The sequence below is a fragment of the Hyla sarda genome, chromosome 7, assembly GCF_029499605.1.
Source record: "Hyla sarda isolate aHylSar1 chromosome 7, aHylSar1.hap1, whole genome shotgun sequence".
NCBI lineage: Eukaryota > Metazoa > Chordata > Amphibia > Anura > Hylidae > Hyla > Hyla sarda.
The window spans coordinates 181,679,578-181,699,433 of NC_079195.1; the positions used below are offsets into that span (position 1 = coordinate 181,679,578).

Here is a 19,856-nt window from a genome sequence, read left to right on the forward strand (position 1 = left end):
AATTCCATTAAATATGTGCAAATGTATCAAACATTCTGCAACAATATAATACATTAAGTGCAAATGAAGCTTTGTACCACCTCTTTGAAAAGACCACCCCCATAGTGGTCTTGTTTTTAGGACACCACTGCAATAGAAGACCAGGAGAAATTTGGGTGGTCTTCTCAAAGAAGTTTCACTGTATTTATTAGAACAATACATGATCAAACAATGGAAATAAAGACACAGACGCAATGATGTAAAGGGGAAAAAGGACATTTTATTTCGTTTATATAGTTACAGGAAGGGGATACTGGGATTCTGCAAATTTTAGAAATGTGTGTTATGTTTTATTTTGCTATGTGTAATGTATAAATGTAAAAGCAAAGCTTTTTTATATACTGTGTTGATCCAAAGGAAGGCGAAAACCCCCTTGAGGAAAGAGCCAATTATCCTTATGTAAGGGGGGAAAATTCCTTCCTGACCCCAAATATGGCAATCGGAACAAGTCCCAGGATCAAAAGCCAGTACATGACCTATCTAGTATGGTAAACTATTATGTATTTTTTTTTTATATATATTCATATATAATACTTTTTTTTATTATTATTATTATTATTATTATTATTCATTTATTTTTTGTACATTGTGTTATGTTACCTATTTATGGCTGGAATGATCCCAAGGAAGGCAAAAACCCCCTTAAAGAATGAGCCAATTGTCCTCAAAGGAGAAAAATTCCTTCCTGACCCCAAATATGGCGATCGGAACAAGTCCCAGGATCAAAGCCGATATCTACCGCTATCTGTTGTGTGTGTTTGTGTGTATGTGTCTATACTATCTATGTATGTACCTGTGTGTATATTTCTATCTACCTGTATGTGTGTGTGATCCTAATGTATGTGTGATGATGTGTGATACTTACCAGGTCTGTGCTGAGGTGTTACAAGCACAGGCCGCTCCTGGGGTACAGAGGGTCTTCAGAGGCTGTGGAGGATGTGGAGCTAAGATCCAGGGTAACAACTTGATGGAAATCTGCAGCATTCAGATGGTATAGAGAGGATGTTATAGACAAGCCGAGGTCTAATACAGCAGCAGAGGCATGGGTCAGGGGGCACAGAGCTCTGGGCCGTGGCCATGGGCTGATGTTAACAGGCCCAGCTTGGAGCAATGAAAGAGAATCCTTCCAAGGGGTGAAGGGCTGTCTCTTCCTCTGGCCACGGCAGGTCTCCCTTCTTCAGAGCTGGCTTGAATGGTGTAAATGGCGGCTGTGCTCTCTTCTGCTCCAGTTCCTCCCAGTTGATGGTGGTGAAGAATGGATGGTCTCTGATGTTCCTGTTCACACCAAGCCGCTTCTCAGGATTCTTACGCAGCAGTTTCTTGATCAGATGTTTCAGGTCAGCAGGGAGCCAAGATGGAATATTAGGCTTCTCTCTGGTGATGGAATCGTGAGCCATTTGTCTGTTGCAGCCAAAGTAAAATGGGGAACGTCCTGCTGACATCCGGGATACAACAATCCCCAGGCTCCACCAGTCAACTGCTGCATAGTACATCTTCCTCTGGAGCACCTCTGGGGCCATGTATGGTAACGTGCCCGTCACTCCTTGGATCTTGTTGGAGGAGGTGACGCCATCTTGGGCAAGTCCGAGGTCTATAATGCGGATGTGTCCATCTCTATCCAGCATGATATTATCTGGCTTGATATCTCTGCAATGAAAGAAGAAAAAAGAGTTATAAATAAAAGACAATGGTAATGTGGTGCCACAGGGGTGCAAGGAATTCTTATCAGCTTCTCCAGGGCCAGACAATGGGAGTAAGAAACACACCGACGTCGGGTTACGGATAACTGTCTTTTACTGAGCAGGTGTAGATGGTACAACACACAGTATAAAGAGTACAAGGGATGCAGTGTAACCCTTGGGAGCCCTGTTGCCTTGATAGGACTTATAGTGCTTTTCATCCACTTGAATAATACTGACTAGAGATTAGAGACTGAAAGGTTTCCCACTCTGGCTAGGGTTCTCACAAGGTCCAAGTACTATCACCGCCAGAGCTTGACTCACCACTGTACGGGGGAACACTTGCAGAATGGTGGGGCTGACTCCGCTGTACGGGGAACCCTTGCAGATTGGCGGGGCTCACTCCGCTGTATGGGGGAACACTTGCAGAATGGTGGGGCTGACTCCGCTGTACAGGGGAACCCTTGCAGAATGGCGGGGCTGACTCCGCTGTACGGGGGAACACTTGCAGAATGGCGGGGCTTCCGCTGTATGGGGGAACACTTGCAGAATGGTGGGGCTGACTCCGCTGTATGGGGGAACACTTGCAGAATGGTGGGGCTGACTCCGCTGTACGGGGAACCCTTGCAGAATGGCGGGGCTGACTCCGCTGTATGGGGGAACACTTGCAGAAGGGTGGGGCTGACTCCGCTGTACAGGGGAACCCTTGCAGAATGGCGGGGCTGACTCCGCTGTACGGGGGAACACTTGCAGAATGGCGGGGCTTCCGCTGTATGGGGGAACACTTGCAGAATGGTGGGGCTGACTTTAGAAGATATTTTCTTAGGCTTCCCTCAGGATTTCTCCACACACGACTTCCTCCTCCTTTCCACACAGTTCTCAGCTTGAGCTCTGCAGCTAGACTGGGGCGACTCCTCCCCCCCAACACCATATACAAGAGAATTTAGGGGTTCCCACTGGGCAGGCAGGTCACCTGATTATCACTGCTCCTCTCTCTCTTAAGGACCGAGGTCATATTGGCCTTAAGGACCAGAGCATTTTTTGCAAATCTGGCCACTGTCACTTTAAGCATTAATAACTCTGGGATTCTTTTACTTATGAATTTGATTCCGAGTTTATTTTTTCATGACATATTCTACTTTATCTTAGTTGTAAATTTTTGTCAATGCTTGCATCATTTCTTGGTTAAAAACTGCAAAATTTTATGAAAAATTAACAAATTTCGCATTTTTCTAACTTTGAAGCTCTCTGCTTGTGAGGAAAATAGACACACCAAATACATTATATATTGATTCACATTTACAAAATGCCTACTTTATGTTTGCATCATAAAGTTGACAGGTTTTTACTTTTGGAGGACATCAGAGGGCTTCAAAGTTCAGCAGCAATTTTCCTATTTTTCACAAAATTTTAAAAATCAGAATTTTTCAGGGAACAGTTCTGTTTTGAAGTGTATTTGAGGGGTCTTCGTATTAGAAATATCCCATAAATGACCCCATTATAAAAACTGCACCCCTCAAAGTATTCAAAATGACATTCAAAAGGTTTGTTAACTCTTTAGGTATTTCACAGGAATAATTAGCAACAAGAAATAGCAGCGTTGTAGTATAATGTACATTGAAACTACTGGTGTTTAAACCATATCTAAAACTCGCTGCGGGTCTATAAACCAATGCTACAGTATAGCTCTGAAAATAAATTTTAGTAAAAGCACTAACAAAGCTGGTACTCACTTACCCATAATGGAGACCTGTCACCACCGCCCCAACGTACGTTTCGTCAGCCTGGACTTTCTCAAGGGAATAGCAGCAAAGTGAAGGAGAACATTCTAAATCTCTATTTTTTACACTAACATGTTCCTGTAGACCCAGTATTAGCATTTTTATAAAGGCTAGAAGGAGAAAATGCCACCCAAAAAGTGTAACCCAATTTCTCTCAAGTAAGGAAATACCTCATATGTGTATGTCAAGTGTTCTGTAGGTGCACTAGAGGGCTCAGAAGGGAAGGAGCGACAATGGGATTTTGGAGAGTGAATTTTGCTGAAACGGTTTTTAGGGGGCGTGTCGCATTTAGGAAGCCCCTATGGTTCCATAACAGCAAAAAAAAAAAAAAAAAAACACATAGCTTATTATTTTGGAATCTACACCCCTCAAGTGGTACAGTGAGCTTTAACACCCCACAGGTGTTTGACGACTTTCTGTTAAAGTTGTATGTGTAAATGAATTTTTTTTCCCACTAATTTGCTGGTTTCCCCCCCATATTTTACATTTTTACAAGGGGTAATAGGAAAAATGACACCCAAATTTTGTAACCCCATCTCTTCTGAGTATGGTAATACCCCATGTGTGGACGTCAAACGCTCTGTGTGCGAACTACAATGCTCAGAAGAGAAGGAGTCAGATTTAGCTTTCGGAAAGCAAATTTTGATGAAATGGTTTTTGGGGGACATGTCCCATTTAGGAAGCCCCTTTGGTGCAAGGACAGCAACAAAAAAAACACATGGCATACCATTTTGGAAACTACACCCCTCAAGGAACGTAACAAGGGGTACAATGAGCCTTAACACCCCACAGGTGTTTGACGACTTTTCGTTAAAGTCGGATGTGTAAATGAAAAAACTATTTTTTTCACTAAAATGCAGTTTTTTCCCCCCAAATTCAATATTTTTACAAGAGGTTATAGGAAAAAATGCCCCCCAAAATTTGTAACCTCGTGTGGAAATACCCCATATGTGGACGTAAAGTGCTCTGCAGGCGAACTACAATGCTCAGAAAAAAAAGCTTTTGGAGAGAGAATTTGTTTGAGGGGTGAGGGGTGTAATTTTCAAAATGGGGTCACATGTGGGGGGGGGGTCCACTGTTCTGGCACCATGGGGGCTTTGTAAACGCACATGGCCTTCAATTCCAGCCAAATTCTTTCTACAAAATCCCAATGGCGCTCCTTGTCTTCTGAGCATTGTAGTTCGCCCGCAGAGAACTTAACGTCCACTTATAGGGCATTTATATACAAATTTTGGGAGGCTTTTTTCCTATTACACCTTGAGAAAATGAAAAATTTGGGATAACACCAGCATTTTAGTGAAAAAACACAGATTTTTCATTTTCAATGAAAATTCTTCAAACAGGTGTGGGGTGTTAAGGCTCACTATGGGGTCACATGTAGGTGTTTTTTTTTTTATGTCAGAAGCGCTGTAACGATCAGCCACCCCTGTGCAAATAACCTCAAATGTACATGGTGCTCTCACTCCTGAGCCCTGTTGTGCGCACGCAGAGCATTTTACTCCCACATATGGGGTATTTCCGTACTCAGGAAAAATTGCATTAAAAACTTTGGGGTCTTTTTTTCCTTTTACCTTTTGTGAAAATAAAAAAGTATGGGGAAACACCAGCATGTTAGTGTAAATTTTTTTTTTTTTTACAATAACACGCTGGAGTAGACCCCAACTTTACCTTTTCATAGGGGGTAAAAGGAGAAAAAGCCCCCCGAAAAATTGTTAGACAATTTCTCCCGATTACGGAAATACCCCATATGTGGCCCTAAACGGTTTCCTTGAAATACGACAGTGCTCCGAAGTGAGAGAGTGCCATGCCTATCTGAGGCCTAAATTAAGGATTTGCATAGGGGTGGACATAGGGGTATTCTAAGGCAGTGTTTCCCAAACAGGGTGTCTCCAGCTGTTGCAAAACTCCCAGCATGCCTGGACAGTCAATGGCTGTCCCGCAATACTGGGAGTTGTTGCTTTGCAACAGCTGGAGGCTCCGTTTTGAAAACAGTGCCATACCTGATGTTTTTCATTTCTATTGGGGAGGGGCGAGGGGGGGGGGGACAGTGTTATTTTGTGTTAGTGTAGTGTAGTGTTTTTAGGGTACATTCGCAAGTGCGGGTTTACAGCGAGTTTTGAGCTACAGTGGAAAATTAGCTGCATTTCAAACTTGCAGCGAGAAACTCACTGTAAATCCCCCTGTGGGGAAGGCAAAACTACAACTCCCAGCATACCCTTTGGCTGTCCGTGCATGGGGGTTGTAGTTATGCAACAGCTGGAGGTACACTGGTTGCAAAACACTAAGAGTTTGTTACTTAACTCAGTGTTTCCCAACCCATGCGCCTCCAGCTGTTGCAAAACTACAACTCCCAGCATGTATGTTTTTTCAGTGCATTCTGGGAGTTATAGTTTTGCAACAGCTGGAGGCACACAGGTTGGGAAACACTGAGTTAGGAAACAGACAATGTTTCCCAACCAGTGTGCCTCCAGTTGTTGCAAAACTACAACTCCCAGCATGCACGGACAGCCAAAGGGCATGCTGGGTGTTGTAGTTTTGCAACATCTGGAGGAGAACAGTTTGGAGACCACTGTGTAGTGGTGTCCAAACTGTAGCCCTCCACATGTTGCAAAATTACAACTCTCAGCATGCCCAGACTGCCCAGGCATGCTGGGAGTTGTAGTTCGGCAACATCTGAAGGGCCAGATGTTACAGAACTACAACTCCCAGCATGCCTGGACTGTCTGGGCATGCTGGGAGTTGTAGTTTTGCAACATCTGGAAGAGCACAGATTGATCCAAACTGCGGCCCTCCAGATGTTGCAAAACTACAACACCCAGCATGCCCAGACAGCCAAAAGGCATGCTGGGTGTTGTAGTTTTCAAACAACCAGAAGCAGCAGTGAAGAGCTTCACTGCTGCCTCTGATGCAGATGCCGCCGCCGCCTCCTCCACTTACCCGCCGCCAACCCGTGTGCCTCCAGCTGTTGAGAGCAGGCCGCCGGTCCCCACTGTCACGCCGGTACTTGATAAGTGCTGCGGTCCGCACCGCAGCTCTCGGCATCATCTTCCCCTGCTCTGCCCGGACTTCTAGTGGCGGGCAGAGCAGGGGAAATGAACTTTACCCCCAGTCAGCTCATTCACTGTGATTAGTCCACAGGGACCAATCACAGTGATCGCTGACCAGGACCATCCACAGATGGTCCTGGGGGGTGTTGCAGAAGTTGTCCCCTGCTTGAAACAGCGGGACTTCTGCCAGTTAACCCGTGCGATGCTGCGCATCGTGGGGTTAACTGAATGACGTCTATAGACGTGATTATGCGGGAAGGGGTTAAAGATACAGTACATACATTATATAATACACAGTGAAAAATGCATGCCCAAGGAGATCCGCAGCCCACAGGACAGCTTTTGGTGCTGGGACATCACAGGAAATCTTTAAAGATCGAAAATGGTGAAGGGGTCATGAACTGTACCACCACAAACCCTAACAAAATTCAGGATTCTGGGAAAGTTGGATGCATTATTTACAACATGACAAGGAGACAGGTGTGGGGAAGTTAGACTTACCGGTGGACGATGTTATGTCCGTGAAGGAACTGGAGGCCGCATGCAATCTCTGCTGTGTAGAATCTTACGTTGTCGGTGTTCAGACAGCTGCACATTCTGAGTAAAGCCTCCAGGCTGCCGCCGGACAGGTACTCGGTGATGAAGAATGCATGGTCCTGAGACTGCTGTGCAGCATACAGGTGACACAGGAACGGGCAGTCTCGGGCCAGCATGAGGATCCGTCTCTCTCTCTGCAGGGTCGCTGCATTGTCCCCTGTCTTGGTGATTCCCTTGATGGCCACGTAGTTGTTTCGGCCGGGGACTGATGCCAGGCCCACCTGAAAGAAAGCAAAGGGAGCAATAGTAAATAGTGGAAGACTATGGGAAATATTTCCTTTTGACAATATCCCATTGGTATAACTAGAGCCAACTTGTTATAACTAGGTATAACTAGAGGTATAGCTAGAGCCAACCAGTTAGGGACTGTGGGGTGATGGTCATTGTTATTTCCATGCCATGGTACATATGAGATGTAATAGGGATGTAGTTGAAAAAAAAAAAAAGGCCCAAAAAAACACCCATTCTACTGCACAGCGTGGGCAAATGTTAGCTGCAAGTCAATAAGGAACTACAAAATGCCATATCCACTTTTTTTGTTTTTCTAATTGGTGTTTCTTTTTCATCCTTTTGGCATTTTTTTTCAGCTTTTTTGGGCTCATTGGGTGATTCCTAGACGCGACCTTATGAGACTATGGCGTTTTTTTGGGAAAATCGCTGTGTTTTTCTCCATAGTGTGGGAGTGAAAAAACACAAAAAAAAGCCATGTGAGTTTTAACATTGTTTTTGCAGGCGTGTTTTATTTTTATTTTTATTTTTATTTGTTACTTTAGTTATTCCATTTTACTATTAAAATAAATAAATATATATATACTAGCTGAGTACCCAGCATTGCCCGGTTTTTCCTTCCTAATCCTTGTTGGGGAGGAAAATAAACAAAGGAGGAAGCTTTTGACTTCATATCCCGTCCTCATATATTGATGCCATATCCCAACCTCCTATCCCGTCCTCCTATCCCGTCCTCATATCCCGACCTCCTATGCCGACCTCCTATCCCGACTTCCTATGCCGACCTCCTATCCCAACCTCCTATCCTGTCCTCCTATCCTGTCCTCTTATCCTGACCTCCTATCCCGACCTCCTATCCCGACCTCCTATCCCTTCCTCCTATCCCGACCTCCTATCCCGTCCTCATATCCCGACATCCTATGCCGACCTCCTATCCTGACCTCCTATCCTGTCCTCTTATCCTTACCTCCTATTCTGACCTTCTATCCCTTCCTCCTATCCCGAACTCCTATCCCGTCCTCATATCCCATCCTCCTATCCAGTCCTCCTATCTCGACCTCCTATCCCTTCCTCCTATCCTGTCCTCATATCCCGTCTTCCTATCTCGACCACCTATCCGACCTCCTATCCCTTCCTCATATCCCGTCCTCCTATCCCTTCCTCATATCCCGACCTCCTATCCAGTCCTCATATCTCGACCTCCTATCCCATCCTCCTATCCAGTCCTCATATCCTGTTCTCCTATCTTGACCTCCTATCTCGAACTCCCATCCCGACCTCCTATCCTGACCCGTAATATGTGTACCCGTTATTGAAATATGTCCAGCCGTACGGAAGTTATGTGGGAACATACATTTCCCATTGATTTGCATGGGACTTTAAACAAAAACCCTGACCCTCACAAATGGGGGTAGTTAAGGGTTAAATTAGCTATCCTATATTTTAAGTGGACATATAAGTAACATGTGACCAAGTATTATCAAAATATCTCCAGCCGTTTGGAAGTTATGCAGTAGCATATACAGTAATTCCCATAGACTTGTATGGGACTTTAAACAAAAACCCCGCCCTTGGCAAATCCTATGTTTGTTGTTGACCTATTAGTAACATGTGTGCCAAGTTTCATGTTAATATCTTTAGCCGTTTGGACGTGATGCTGGAACTTACACACATACATACACACATACACACATTGAGTTTTATATATATAAATATATATATATATATGGATAGATAGATAGATAGATAAAATGATGCAGTATGGATGGGAAAATTTGTAGGGAACAAATTTTAGATATTTTAATATATATATACATTTATTTATTTTTTTTCAATCAGGGAATGATTTATGTGAACGGGCAGGGACCTGAAAATGTAGCCGGCAGTATTACAAATGGATAAGGGGTCCATGTAATTGTAAAAATAATATATTTTTTTCTTAATTTTTTAAAACTTTTTATTTATTATGTATTTTTATAATTAGAATTTTACTAAATACTGTGCAAAATCCAATATCAACTATATATCTGTCATTATTGTGGTACTAACAGTACTCCAAGCATGCAACAGAGGCGGTGTCGGACAATCACGTCTCTCAGTGGGGCACTGCGCTCAGCTTATAGCCGGCCACAGCAATGTCCCTCCTGCCTTGACTGGTGATAGACTGAGCACAGTGTCATGTAAGGCGAGACATCACTGCGGCCAGCGATAAGCTCCAAGATGCGGAAAAAGACCGGGCCCGGAAGATAGACGACCGATATTGGCACACGGGGGGAGTAGCGGAATGTGAGTTACAGTTTTGTTTTTTTTGGCAGCCCAGGCATAATGGATGAAAAAGGGCATCTATCACATCCTTGTAATGGGCATCTATCACATCCTTGTAATGGGAATCTATCACATCCTTGTAATGGGCATCTATCACATCCTTGTAATGGGCATCTATCACATCCTTGTAATGGGCATCTACCACATCCTTGTAATGGGCATCTACCACATCCTTGTAATTGGCATCTATCACATCCTTTTAATGGGCATCTACCACATCGTTGTAATGGGCATCTATCACATCCTTGTAATGGGCATCTATCACATCCTTGTAATGGGCATCTATCACATCCTTGTAATGGGCATCTATCACATTCTTGTAATGGGCATCTATCACATCCTTGTAATGGGCATCTATCATATCCTTGTAATGGGCATCTATCACATCCTTGTAATGGGGGTTAAAAAGCTTATTCCACTCATATGTTTCTGTGTATATTTCATTGTTTTATAGCCAAAAGAGAATAAATTCTTTATAATGTGCCCGAGTATCAGAGGGCCGCCAACACCTTTCTCTGCTGACCTCCCATTGACTGACACAGCGGCACACACAGAAAAGCGCAGTAACAGCGAGCTCTTTGCCTCTAGCTATTACAGAGCACCAGTGGTGTTGCTAAGGTTAATGTCACCCGTTGTGGTAGAAAATGATGTCACCCTATAATGCCCCCCTAAGTAATTTTTTAGCCTGTTGTGAAGCCAAGTAAGGGGCAATTGCTCAATAAGTTTGTACCATGTGATAATATAGCTCCCAGTAAAATCTTAGCAGTAATAAGGTTATGCTGGGAGTTGTTGTTTCACCCATGATCACTGCAGAACTTACAAGTGACTACAGCTATGATGCAATACAATTGGCCAGATGACAGCTTCTCTGTAGCAGGGGCGTGTGACAGGTCAGGCACGGATGGCCCGGCCACCGTAGGTCTTGCTGCTTCTCGGGGAGCATGCAAGCTGAAGGTCTGTATGTATTATATAGAGAGCTCCAGCTTGCATTCTCCCTGATCTTCTAAGAGCCAGTGCAGGAGGATAGCAAGGGGGGACATAAGGCCTAGGGGCATGTAGGACGGAGGCAGGGTGCCACCACATATCTTTATTCCGTGCAGGAACTCCTCCCCTTCACCGATAGGAGCATGCTTAAAGAGACACTGTCATGTTGAAAAACTTTTTATATTTTGTAGTACTACTGATAAGATGACTTTTTTAAATACACATTTATAAAAAAAAAAAATTACTAAAAAAGGAAAAATGAAAATAACCACCACTAGGGGTCATCAGTCTTTATGCAGACAGACTACTCTGAATTTTGCAGCATACTGGATACAGGCCATAAAGTGTGTTGGTATCCAGTATAGGAGATCACCACTGCAGCCTTCAGCTATTTCTAAACTACAACTACCATTATGGGAGTTGTAGTTTTGCAACAGCTGGAGTTACAATCTTTGTAAAACTCTGTGTTAGAGCTGGGTTTTCTCCAGCTGTGTGTCTCCATCTCTTGCAAAACTACAGACAAAGGATGTGTGGGCATGCTGGGAGTTGTAGTTTTGCAACAGCTAAAGGCAACACTGTTCTAACACAGTGCTTTACAAACACTGCAGCTCAAGTTATTGCAAAACTACAACTCCCAGCATGCTTGAACAGCCAAAGCTTTCTCTGACTCCTGAATGACAAAGAAGCTGAACAGACATTCAGGAGTCTGTTAAAGCTGAATGACACACATTTTCTATCTGTTCCTAGTAAAGCTGGAATAGCATCCATCTTTACTAGGAACAGATATAAAATGTATGCATAAAAACTACTGTGTTTTTATCACTAAAATCCTTGCACTAATTTAGAAAGATCTGCAGACTGCCAGGCTGCTCCCAGACTCAGTGAGGGAAAGAGATGGACACGCCCCCTCCACAAGGCAAGAAGACAAAGCAAGTGACCAAGATATAAATGCTATCTGTTAGGGATATATAGGTCCTAGACACATAACATTTTATATGTACAGGATCAGGATTAGGTACTGAGCAACATATCACTTTTTTTTCTTTTGGCACTATGACAGGTACCTGATTCACGTTCACAGAGGAAGAAGACAGAGACAAGGTGTGTGTACTCACTTTTTTGCTGTTAATAAAATGTGCTTCACTGCTCTGATCCTTTCCTCCGCTCCTGTGCCTGGACTGTCGGGTAGCGTTCCCCTCCACAGACATGGACAGCAATAGAAGTATCCGGCACCACGATAGCAGGTAAAAAAACTTCAAGCTTTATTCAGATAAATACAGGCACAGCATGGTAGACACTATTTTGCTGTTACACCATATCTCGTCCTCCTGTTACTGCCAAAGCTGTACTTACTTTTCTACTATTACATCTTGTCGCATCCTCAAGTTGCCTCCAGTGCTGCAACCACTATTCTGCTGTTACATCATGTCTTAAGCTCCTTTCACCTCTAGAGCTGCAGCCACTATTCTGCTCTCACATCATGTGTTATACTCCAGTCATCTCCAGAGTTGCAGTCAGTATTCTGCTGTTACATTTTGACTTATCCTCCAGTCACCTTAAGAGCTGCTGTCACTATTCTGCTGTCACAACATGTCTCATCCTCCTGTCACTTCCAGAGCTGCAGTTACTTTTCTGCTGTTAGAATATGTCTTATACTGCAGACACCTCCAGATCTGCATTGGCTGAGGGTGATAGGAGTGTGGTAGCTGTAATCACACTCCTATCACTCTCAGGCAGGGGGGGCGGCGGGGGAGTGGTCCACCCCATGTTAGAGGGGGGGGGGGAGGGTTGTGCCATCTCTCAATTCATACTTTTTAACTTACTGGGGGGGTCAGCATAGCCGAACTTCAGGCACTAGAGGAATCCTGCCTCTCTAGTGCCAAATACCTGGCGGTGCTGAATCAACCTACAGAAACACCAGCCAGTAATGACCGACAATGGAGATCACTTTGATGCTGGTCATTTAACCCCTTTAAAGGGTTATCCACCATAAGGTGATTTTAGTACATACCTGGCAGACATTAATGGACATGCTTAGGAAGGATCTGCGCTTGTCTTGGGGCTAAATGGCGTGAGATTACCATAACGCTGTGGCTAGCTTTTTGTGAACTAGTATTTCCTTTTTGAGTTTACTTCTTTGCCTACAAAGCCCATAATTCCATTTTCCTCCCTCCCACACATCAGTCACACTCCCATAAATGAGCAGCATTCATTCAAAAGACCTGTGGTTTTCAATCAGGGTGCCTACAGTTGTTGCAATAGTTGCAGATTGATCTCTCTCCCACCAAGCGATCGCTCCACCCATTGAAGCAGACAGGCTCCCTGTCATCAGCTGACTAGTGAGTCAGGTCTCGGCCGCATTGCAACCTGGGAAAAATCTGAGACAACAGTAATTTTGTATGATGTTAAAAGTAAATATTGGGGTGAAAATCACATAAGAATTGTGAGAAATCCGTCACATACGGGTACAGACACTACATTATTAACTACACTAACTTTACAGCCTCTGTAGCATAGTCAAATGTCAAATAAAAAATAATTTCTGGAATACCCCTTTAGAGACACAGCAAATTTTGGCCTTGAGGACACAACAAATTTTAGTTTACACATTTTTTAGTTTACGCCTTTCAAGAGCCATAATTCTTTTATTTTTCCATCCACAGACCCATATGTTTGTTTTTTCACAACAAAATGTACTTTATAAAGACACCTTAAATTTGAATTTAAAATTGAAAAGAAAATAAATTAAAGAAAATCACAATTTTGCTAATTTTTGGGGGTTTTGGTTTTAAGCAATGCATTTTACAGTGGAATTGACATGTTTTCTTAAAGGGGTACTCCCATGGAAAACTTTTTTTTTTTTTTTTTTAAATCAACTGGTGCCAGAAAGTTAAACAGATTTGTAAATTACTTCTATTAAAAAATCTTAATCCTTTCAGTACTTATTAGCTGCTGAATACTACAGAGGAAATGGTTTCCTTTTTGGAACACAGAGCTCTCTGCTGACATCAGGACAACACTGGACTGACATATCAGTCCATTTTAAGAACTGTCCAGAGTAGGAGAAAATCCCCATAGCAAACGTGTTGCTCTGGGCAGTTCCTAAAATGGACAGAGATGTCAGCAGAGAGCACTGTGGTCATGAGGTCAGCAGAGAGCTCTGTTTTCCAAAAAGAAAACAATTTCCTCTGTATTTTACAGACCCTAAAAAGTACTGGAAAGATTAAGATTTTTTAATAGAAGTAATTTACAAATCTGTTTAACTTTCTGGCACCAGTTGATTAAAAAAAAAAGTTTTGCACAGGAGTACCCCTTTAATTATGTGGATGAATACAATTAAAATGATACTCATGTTTGCATTCTTTTCTATTACTGCACTTCTTTTAAAAAAGGCAAAGTATGTTTAAAATTTCCCTATTCTGACCTCCTATTACTTTCTTATTTTTCTGCATACAGTGCTGTATGAGAATTTTTTGCACCATTATCTGTAGTTTTTAATAAAGGGGTACTCCCATGGAAAACTTTTTTTTTTTTTAAACCCATACACTGGTTCCAGAAAGTTAAACAGATTTGTAAATTACTTCTATTAAAAAATCTTAATCCTTCCAGTAATTTTTAGGGGCTGTATACTACAGAGGAAATGGTTTTCTTTTTGGATTTCTCTTCTGTCATAACCAAAGTGCTCTCTGCTGACCTCTGCTGTCCATTTTTGGATCTGTCCAGAGAACAAATCCCCATTGCAAACATATGCTGCTCTGGACAGTTCCTAAAATGGACAGCAGAGGTCAGCAGAGAGCACTGTAGTCATGACATCAGAGAAATCCAAAAAGAAAACCATTTCCTCTGTAGTATACAGCCCCTAAAAAGTACCTGAAGGATTAAGATTTTTTAATAGAAGTAATTTACAAATCTGTTTAACTTTCTGGCACTAGTTTATTTTAAAAAAAAAAGTTTTCACGGAGTACCACTGTAACATAACTTTTGCGTATATTTGACTTTTTCATCACTTTTATTCCATTGTTTCTCAGATATGATGTGACCAAAAATCTGCAATTATTTCCCTTTGGTTCACATTCCTGATATTGCATTGTCAATGATGTGAATGCAAAAAAATAAATTGCCAATTTTTGTCACATCAACACATAAAAAGTAATCAAACAATCAATACAATGCACAAGTGGTACCGGCAAAAACTACAGATCACAGTGTCTGTATGTATGGGTATATAGTATATAAAAAATATATTGCAGCTCTCCATATAATAGTTAAATCACTGCCACATTTCTGCTTCTTGTTGAAGCTTTTTTCAAGCATGTTCACACACATCACTAAGGGTCTATATTTACCCAGACACGTAATTACCAAATAAAGTAATATCAAGTATAACAAGTATAACGTGCATATTCATCATAAATGTATAAAGACAATTCATCATAGTGACATTGTATGTTCAACACATGAGAAATACATATATGTTCAGTCAAGTGTCAGTGCAAAAAATAGATAAATGGCTTAAAAAAGATTACTACAGTTATAACATTTACAGTATCTGACATAAGTGAGTACAACCTTCACATGTTTTAACATATTTTATTTTATCTTTTCATGTGACAACACAGAAGAAATGAAACTCTTCTATAAGGTAAAGTGTAACAGTGTTTAATATTGTGTCCCCCCCCCCCCCCCCCCACCCAAATAACTCATCATAAAGCCATTAATATCTTGACCTTGGCAACAAAAAAAAGTGAGTACAACCCTAAGTAGAAATGTTCAAATTGGGCCCAATAAGTAATTGTGACTCATTAGTGTTACATGCAGGGCCGCCAACAGCTGGGTACAGCCGGTACTCCCGTAAGGGGCCAGGTCCCGAGGGGGGCCGGGCCCAAATTTTTTATTTTTTTTTACTCCTAGTCAGTCAGTGAGTGAATGTCACTCACTGACCGCTGGGGGCCTGCCATTTTCCACTGACTGACTGACCGTACTCTGTACAATGTACAATCAGTCAGTCAGTTACCCTCTTTCCCGGGCCCCGGCCCTGTCGCACATGCCTCGTAGGCCGCTGCCACTTTAAAAAAAAAAAAAAAAAAACTGCAGTGACCGTCGGGAGGTACTAGCGCAACGAACGTGCCACGCGTAGGCAAGTTCGGTGCGCTATGACGCGGCAAGCCAGCCCAGAAGTCAGAGGAAAGCGGCGCCCCAAAGAAGAACTGGAGCGGAGGAGCTGCCTGGAACACGCGTGGCTGACATCGGGTCAGGAAGGTAACCACAGCAGGCTGCCTTCAATGCTCCGACCACTACTCCTCCAGTCTGGGGGCCCACTGCTCTGATCCGTAGGCCCCGAACCGGAGGAGCAGTGGTCAGAGCACAGACATACTGCCTCCAGCCATATACCGTGTATGTCTGGAGGCAGTATGTCTGTGGGGGTACATGGGGCCTATAACTACTTGTTGGGGCACAAAGGGGGGCCTATATCAACTGTGGGGGCTGAAAGGGGGGCTTATATTTAACTGAGGGCGCTGAAAGGGGGGGGCCTATATTTAACTGAGGGGGCTGAAAGGGGGGGCCTATATTTAACTGTGGGGGCTAAAAAGGGGGGCCTATATTTAACTGGGGGCTGAAAGGGGGGCCTATATTTAACTGAGCGGGCTGAAAGGGGGGCCTATATATAACTGTGGGGGCTGAAAGGGGGGCCTATATTTAACTGGGGGCTGAAAGGGGGCCTATATTTAACTGTGGGGGCTGAAAAGGGGGTCTATATTTAACTGGGGGCTAAAAGGGGGGTCTATATTTAACTGAGGGCGCTGAAAGGGGGGGCCTACATTTAACTGAGGGGGCTGAAAGGGTGGGGGCTATATTTAACTGAGGGGGCTGAAAGGGGGGGGCCTATATTTAACTGTGGGGGCTGAAGGGGGGGGGCCTATATTTAACTCGGGGCTGAAAGGGGGGGCCTATATTTAACTGTAGGGGCTGAAAGAAGGGGCCTATATTTAACTGTGGGGGCTGAAAGGGGGGGCCTATATTTAACTGTGGGGGCTGAAAGGGGGGCCTATATTTAACTGGGGGCTGAAAGGGGGGCCTATAACTGGGGGCTGAAAAGGGGGGCCTATATTTGGCTGTGGGGCTGAAAGGGGGGGCTATATTTAACTGGGGGATGAAAGGGGGGCCTATATTTAACTGTGGGGCTGAAAGGGGGGCCTATATTTAACTGTGGGGGCTGAAAAGGGGGGCTATATTTAACTGGGGGCTAAAAGGGGGGGCTATATTTAACTGTGGGGGCTGAAAGGGGGGGAGTCTATATTTAACTGTGGGGGCTGAAAGGGGGGGAGTCTATATTTAACTGTGGGGGCTGAAAGGGGGGCTATATTTAACTGTGGGGGCTGAAAGGGGGGGCTATATTTAACTGTGGGGGCTGAAAGGGGGGCTATATTTAATTGAGGGGGCTGAAAGGGGGGCTATATTTAACTGTGGGGGCTGAAAGGGGGGGCTATAACTAACATTGGGGGCTGAAAGGGGGGACTACCTCTAACTGTGGGGGCTGAAAGGGGGGGCCTATAACTAACTGTGGGAGCTGAAAGGCGGGGCCTATAACTGTGGGAGCTCAAAGGGTGGGCCATCATTACACACAGGGGCACAAAGGGGGTCTACAATCATGTATATTGGAGGCACGTTGGACCTACAATTATATATGGGGCACAGGGGCCTACAACTATATATGGGGCACAAAATTGGCCTATAACTATATATGGGGCAAAGATGGGTGTACAACTATATATGGGGGCACAGAGGAGGTGTACAACTATATATATATATATATATATATATATATATGTGTGTGGGGGCAGAGAGGGGGTCTACAACTATATAGAGGTGGACATTGTGCTGGAGAAAGTACACAGAAAGTTTCACAGTATTCAGAATAGGGTATATTAGATTACAGCAGAGTGTGGCGCAGTAAAATTACTTTGCAGCACAGTGTATTACTGCACTACAATCATCTATAAAGTAATTGGAAATATATCATTAGGAAAAAAAATGGGTTGGGGGTTGGCCCTGGGGCGGACTCGCGGGCATGACACTGGGGGGGGGCCTGGAATTAAGCTGCATAAGGCGCCCCAAAATTTCTGATGGCAGCCCTGGTTACATGTCTCAGGTGTGAATGGGGAGCAATGTCCTAAATCGCTCACACACTCTCTAATACTGGTCACTGGAAGTTCAACATGGCCCCACATCGTTGCTCTACATTAAGATGGCCTACGCTATAAGAAGATTGCCAAGACTCTGACACTAAGCTGCAGCATGGTGGGTAGGATCAAACAGCTGTGTATAACCACTGCCTAAATCTACTGAAATGGGATATAAATAGGGACATAAATATTACTGGAGGTCTCTAGTGCTGCAGATATGTGATATATATTAGTGAAGATGGGGCTAGTTATTTTCTAGACTTACAATTAGCTGCAGAATATCAATGGGAAAAACCACATTGACTATCCATTTAACAAAAAAAAATAAAAAATTAAATAAACTTACCACTCCAAAGCTGCCCCTACCCAATACCTGATGGATAGTGAGGTGATAGATGTTAAATTTGGGGTAGGAGCTTGATGTTCCGGGGTCCTGGCTGGTGCCTGGTCTTGGCTCCTCATCCTCCAATAATCTGGCATCTTCTCCTCTCCTCTTCTCCACATCCTCGCTTTCCTCTTCTCTCTTCCTCTTCTTCACCTCCTCGCTCACCTCTTCCTCCTTCCTCTTCTCTCCTGTCTTCTCCACCTCCTCGCTTTCCTCTTCTCTCTTCCTCTTCTTCACCTCCTCGCTCACATCTTCCTCCTTCCTCTTCACTCCTGTCTTCTCCACCTCCTCACTTTCCTCTTCTCTCTTCCTCTTCTTCACCTCCTCGCTCACATCTTCCTCCTTCCTCTTCTCTCTGCTCTCCTTCACCTCCTCGCTTTCCTCTTCTCTCTTCCTCTTCTTCACCTCCTCGCTCACCTCTTCCTCCTTCCTCTTCTTTCCGCTCTCCTTCACCTCCTCGCTTTCCTCTTCCCTCTTCCTCTTTCCTCCGCTCTCCTCTTCCCTCTTCTCTCCTCTCTCCTTCTCGACATCTCCTCTTCTTCCAGTAGCCGCCATCTTTGGGATCCTGTAGACGTCCGTCCGCTCGGTCCAACTGACAGTTGTGGGTAAACAACAACAACAGCCGTTGTCCAGGTGACGTGATGTCATCAAAACATCAGGTGGCACCTGCTACCAGTGGTCCAGGGACCTGTGGATCCATATACATTGTGATATAGGCATCATGGGTGATAGCCTAGGGTCCAGAAGAATGGAGATATTCATGGCTGGTTCTTGTAGTGCTTTATTATTAGTAGATGGGGCAGGTGATGTGACTTTTATGTGTTGTATAGGTTGGCAGTGGTGCCCATAAACTCTGCTGGAAGGTTAGAATAAGGAGGCTGGAATAAACCAGACCATGTACTTGCTGCTAATGGCAGAAATAATAAAGCCTTGTAATGGCCTGTAATGTTCTGCTACATTCAATAAGTGTCATCACTCAGATACATTAGATTATGTCCATAGGAGGAGATTTATCAAAACCTGTCCAGAGGAAAAGTTGACGAGTAGCCCATAGCAACCAATCACATTGCTTCTTACATTTTTTTTAAATGGCCTATGAAAAGTAAAAGAAGCCATCTGATTGGTTGCTATGGGCAACTGGTCAACTTTTCCTCTGCACAGGTTTTGCTAAATCCAAAAAGCAGTATATAGGACATCATACGACTTCACCACCACTGGGACCTTTATTTTTAAGCCGAGCACCATAAATATTTTTTATCATAGAAATTTGTGGTTGTCCAGTCTTAGTTATGGGAGAATGAGATGTTCTATATAAGATGTAGACAGATTTACAATTGACTTTGCTGAACAATCATCTTCACTAGGTCTCATATAATGAATGCAGAATTCCAACCAGAGAGAGATTATAGCGAGGGCAAAAATGGGTCCTTTCTAAGGTCCTCCACCACCCAGGTTCACCAATGTTTCCCGGAGAAAGCGTTAGTGTTTGGAAAGTGTTCCTCCAACATTATCTAAGGTTTACTATGTGGTTTACACAGGAGAATCTTACTGTCAGCGGAGGATCTTACTGACACAGAGAAGGCTTTTCTGACAGGGAGAGGATCTTA

At 43.6% G+C, this 19,856-nt stretch overlaps 1 protein-coding gene across 2 annotated transcripts; it reads right to left on the reverse strand.

Moving 5' to 3' along the window:
- Positions 1–247: 247 nt before the first annotated feature.
- LOC130282817 (protein kinase C delta type-like) lies at positions 248–19,238 on the reverse strand. 2 transcript variants are annotated; one of them, XM_056531622.1, is made up of 4 exons: positions 18,571–19,238; positions 18,211–18,486; positions 7,048–7,364; positions 248–1,686 (listed from the first exon to the last, which is right to left on the reverse strand). In XM_056531622.1, exons 1-4 carry the CDS (start codon positions 18,895–18,897, stop codon positions 1,128–1,130), a joined length of 1,479 nt encoding a protein of 492 aa, XP_056387597.1. In that variant the 5' UTR covers positions 18,898–19,238; the 3' UTR covers positions 248–1,127. The 2 variants fall into 2 exon arrangements, with proteins under 2 accessions (XP_056387597.1, XP_056387596.1); XM_056531621.1 differs by having other exon boundaries at positions 18,211–19,238.
- Between the last annotated feature and the right edge of the window lie 618 nt (positions 19,239–19,856).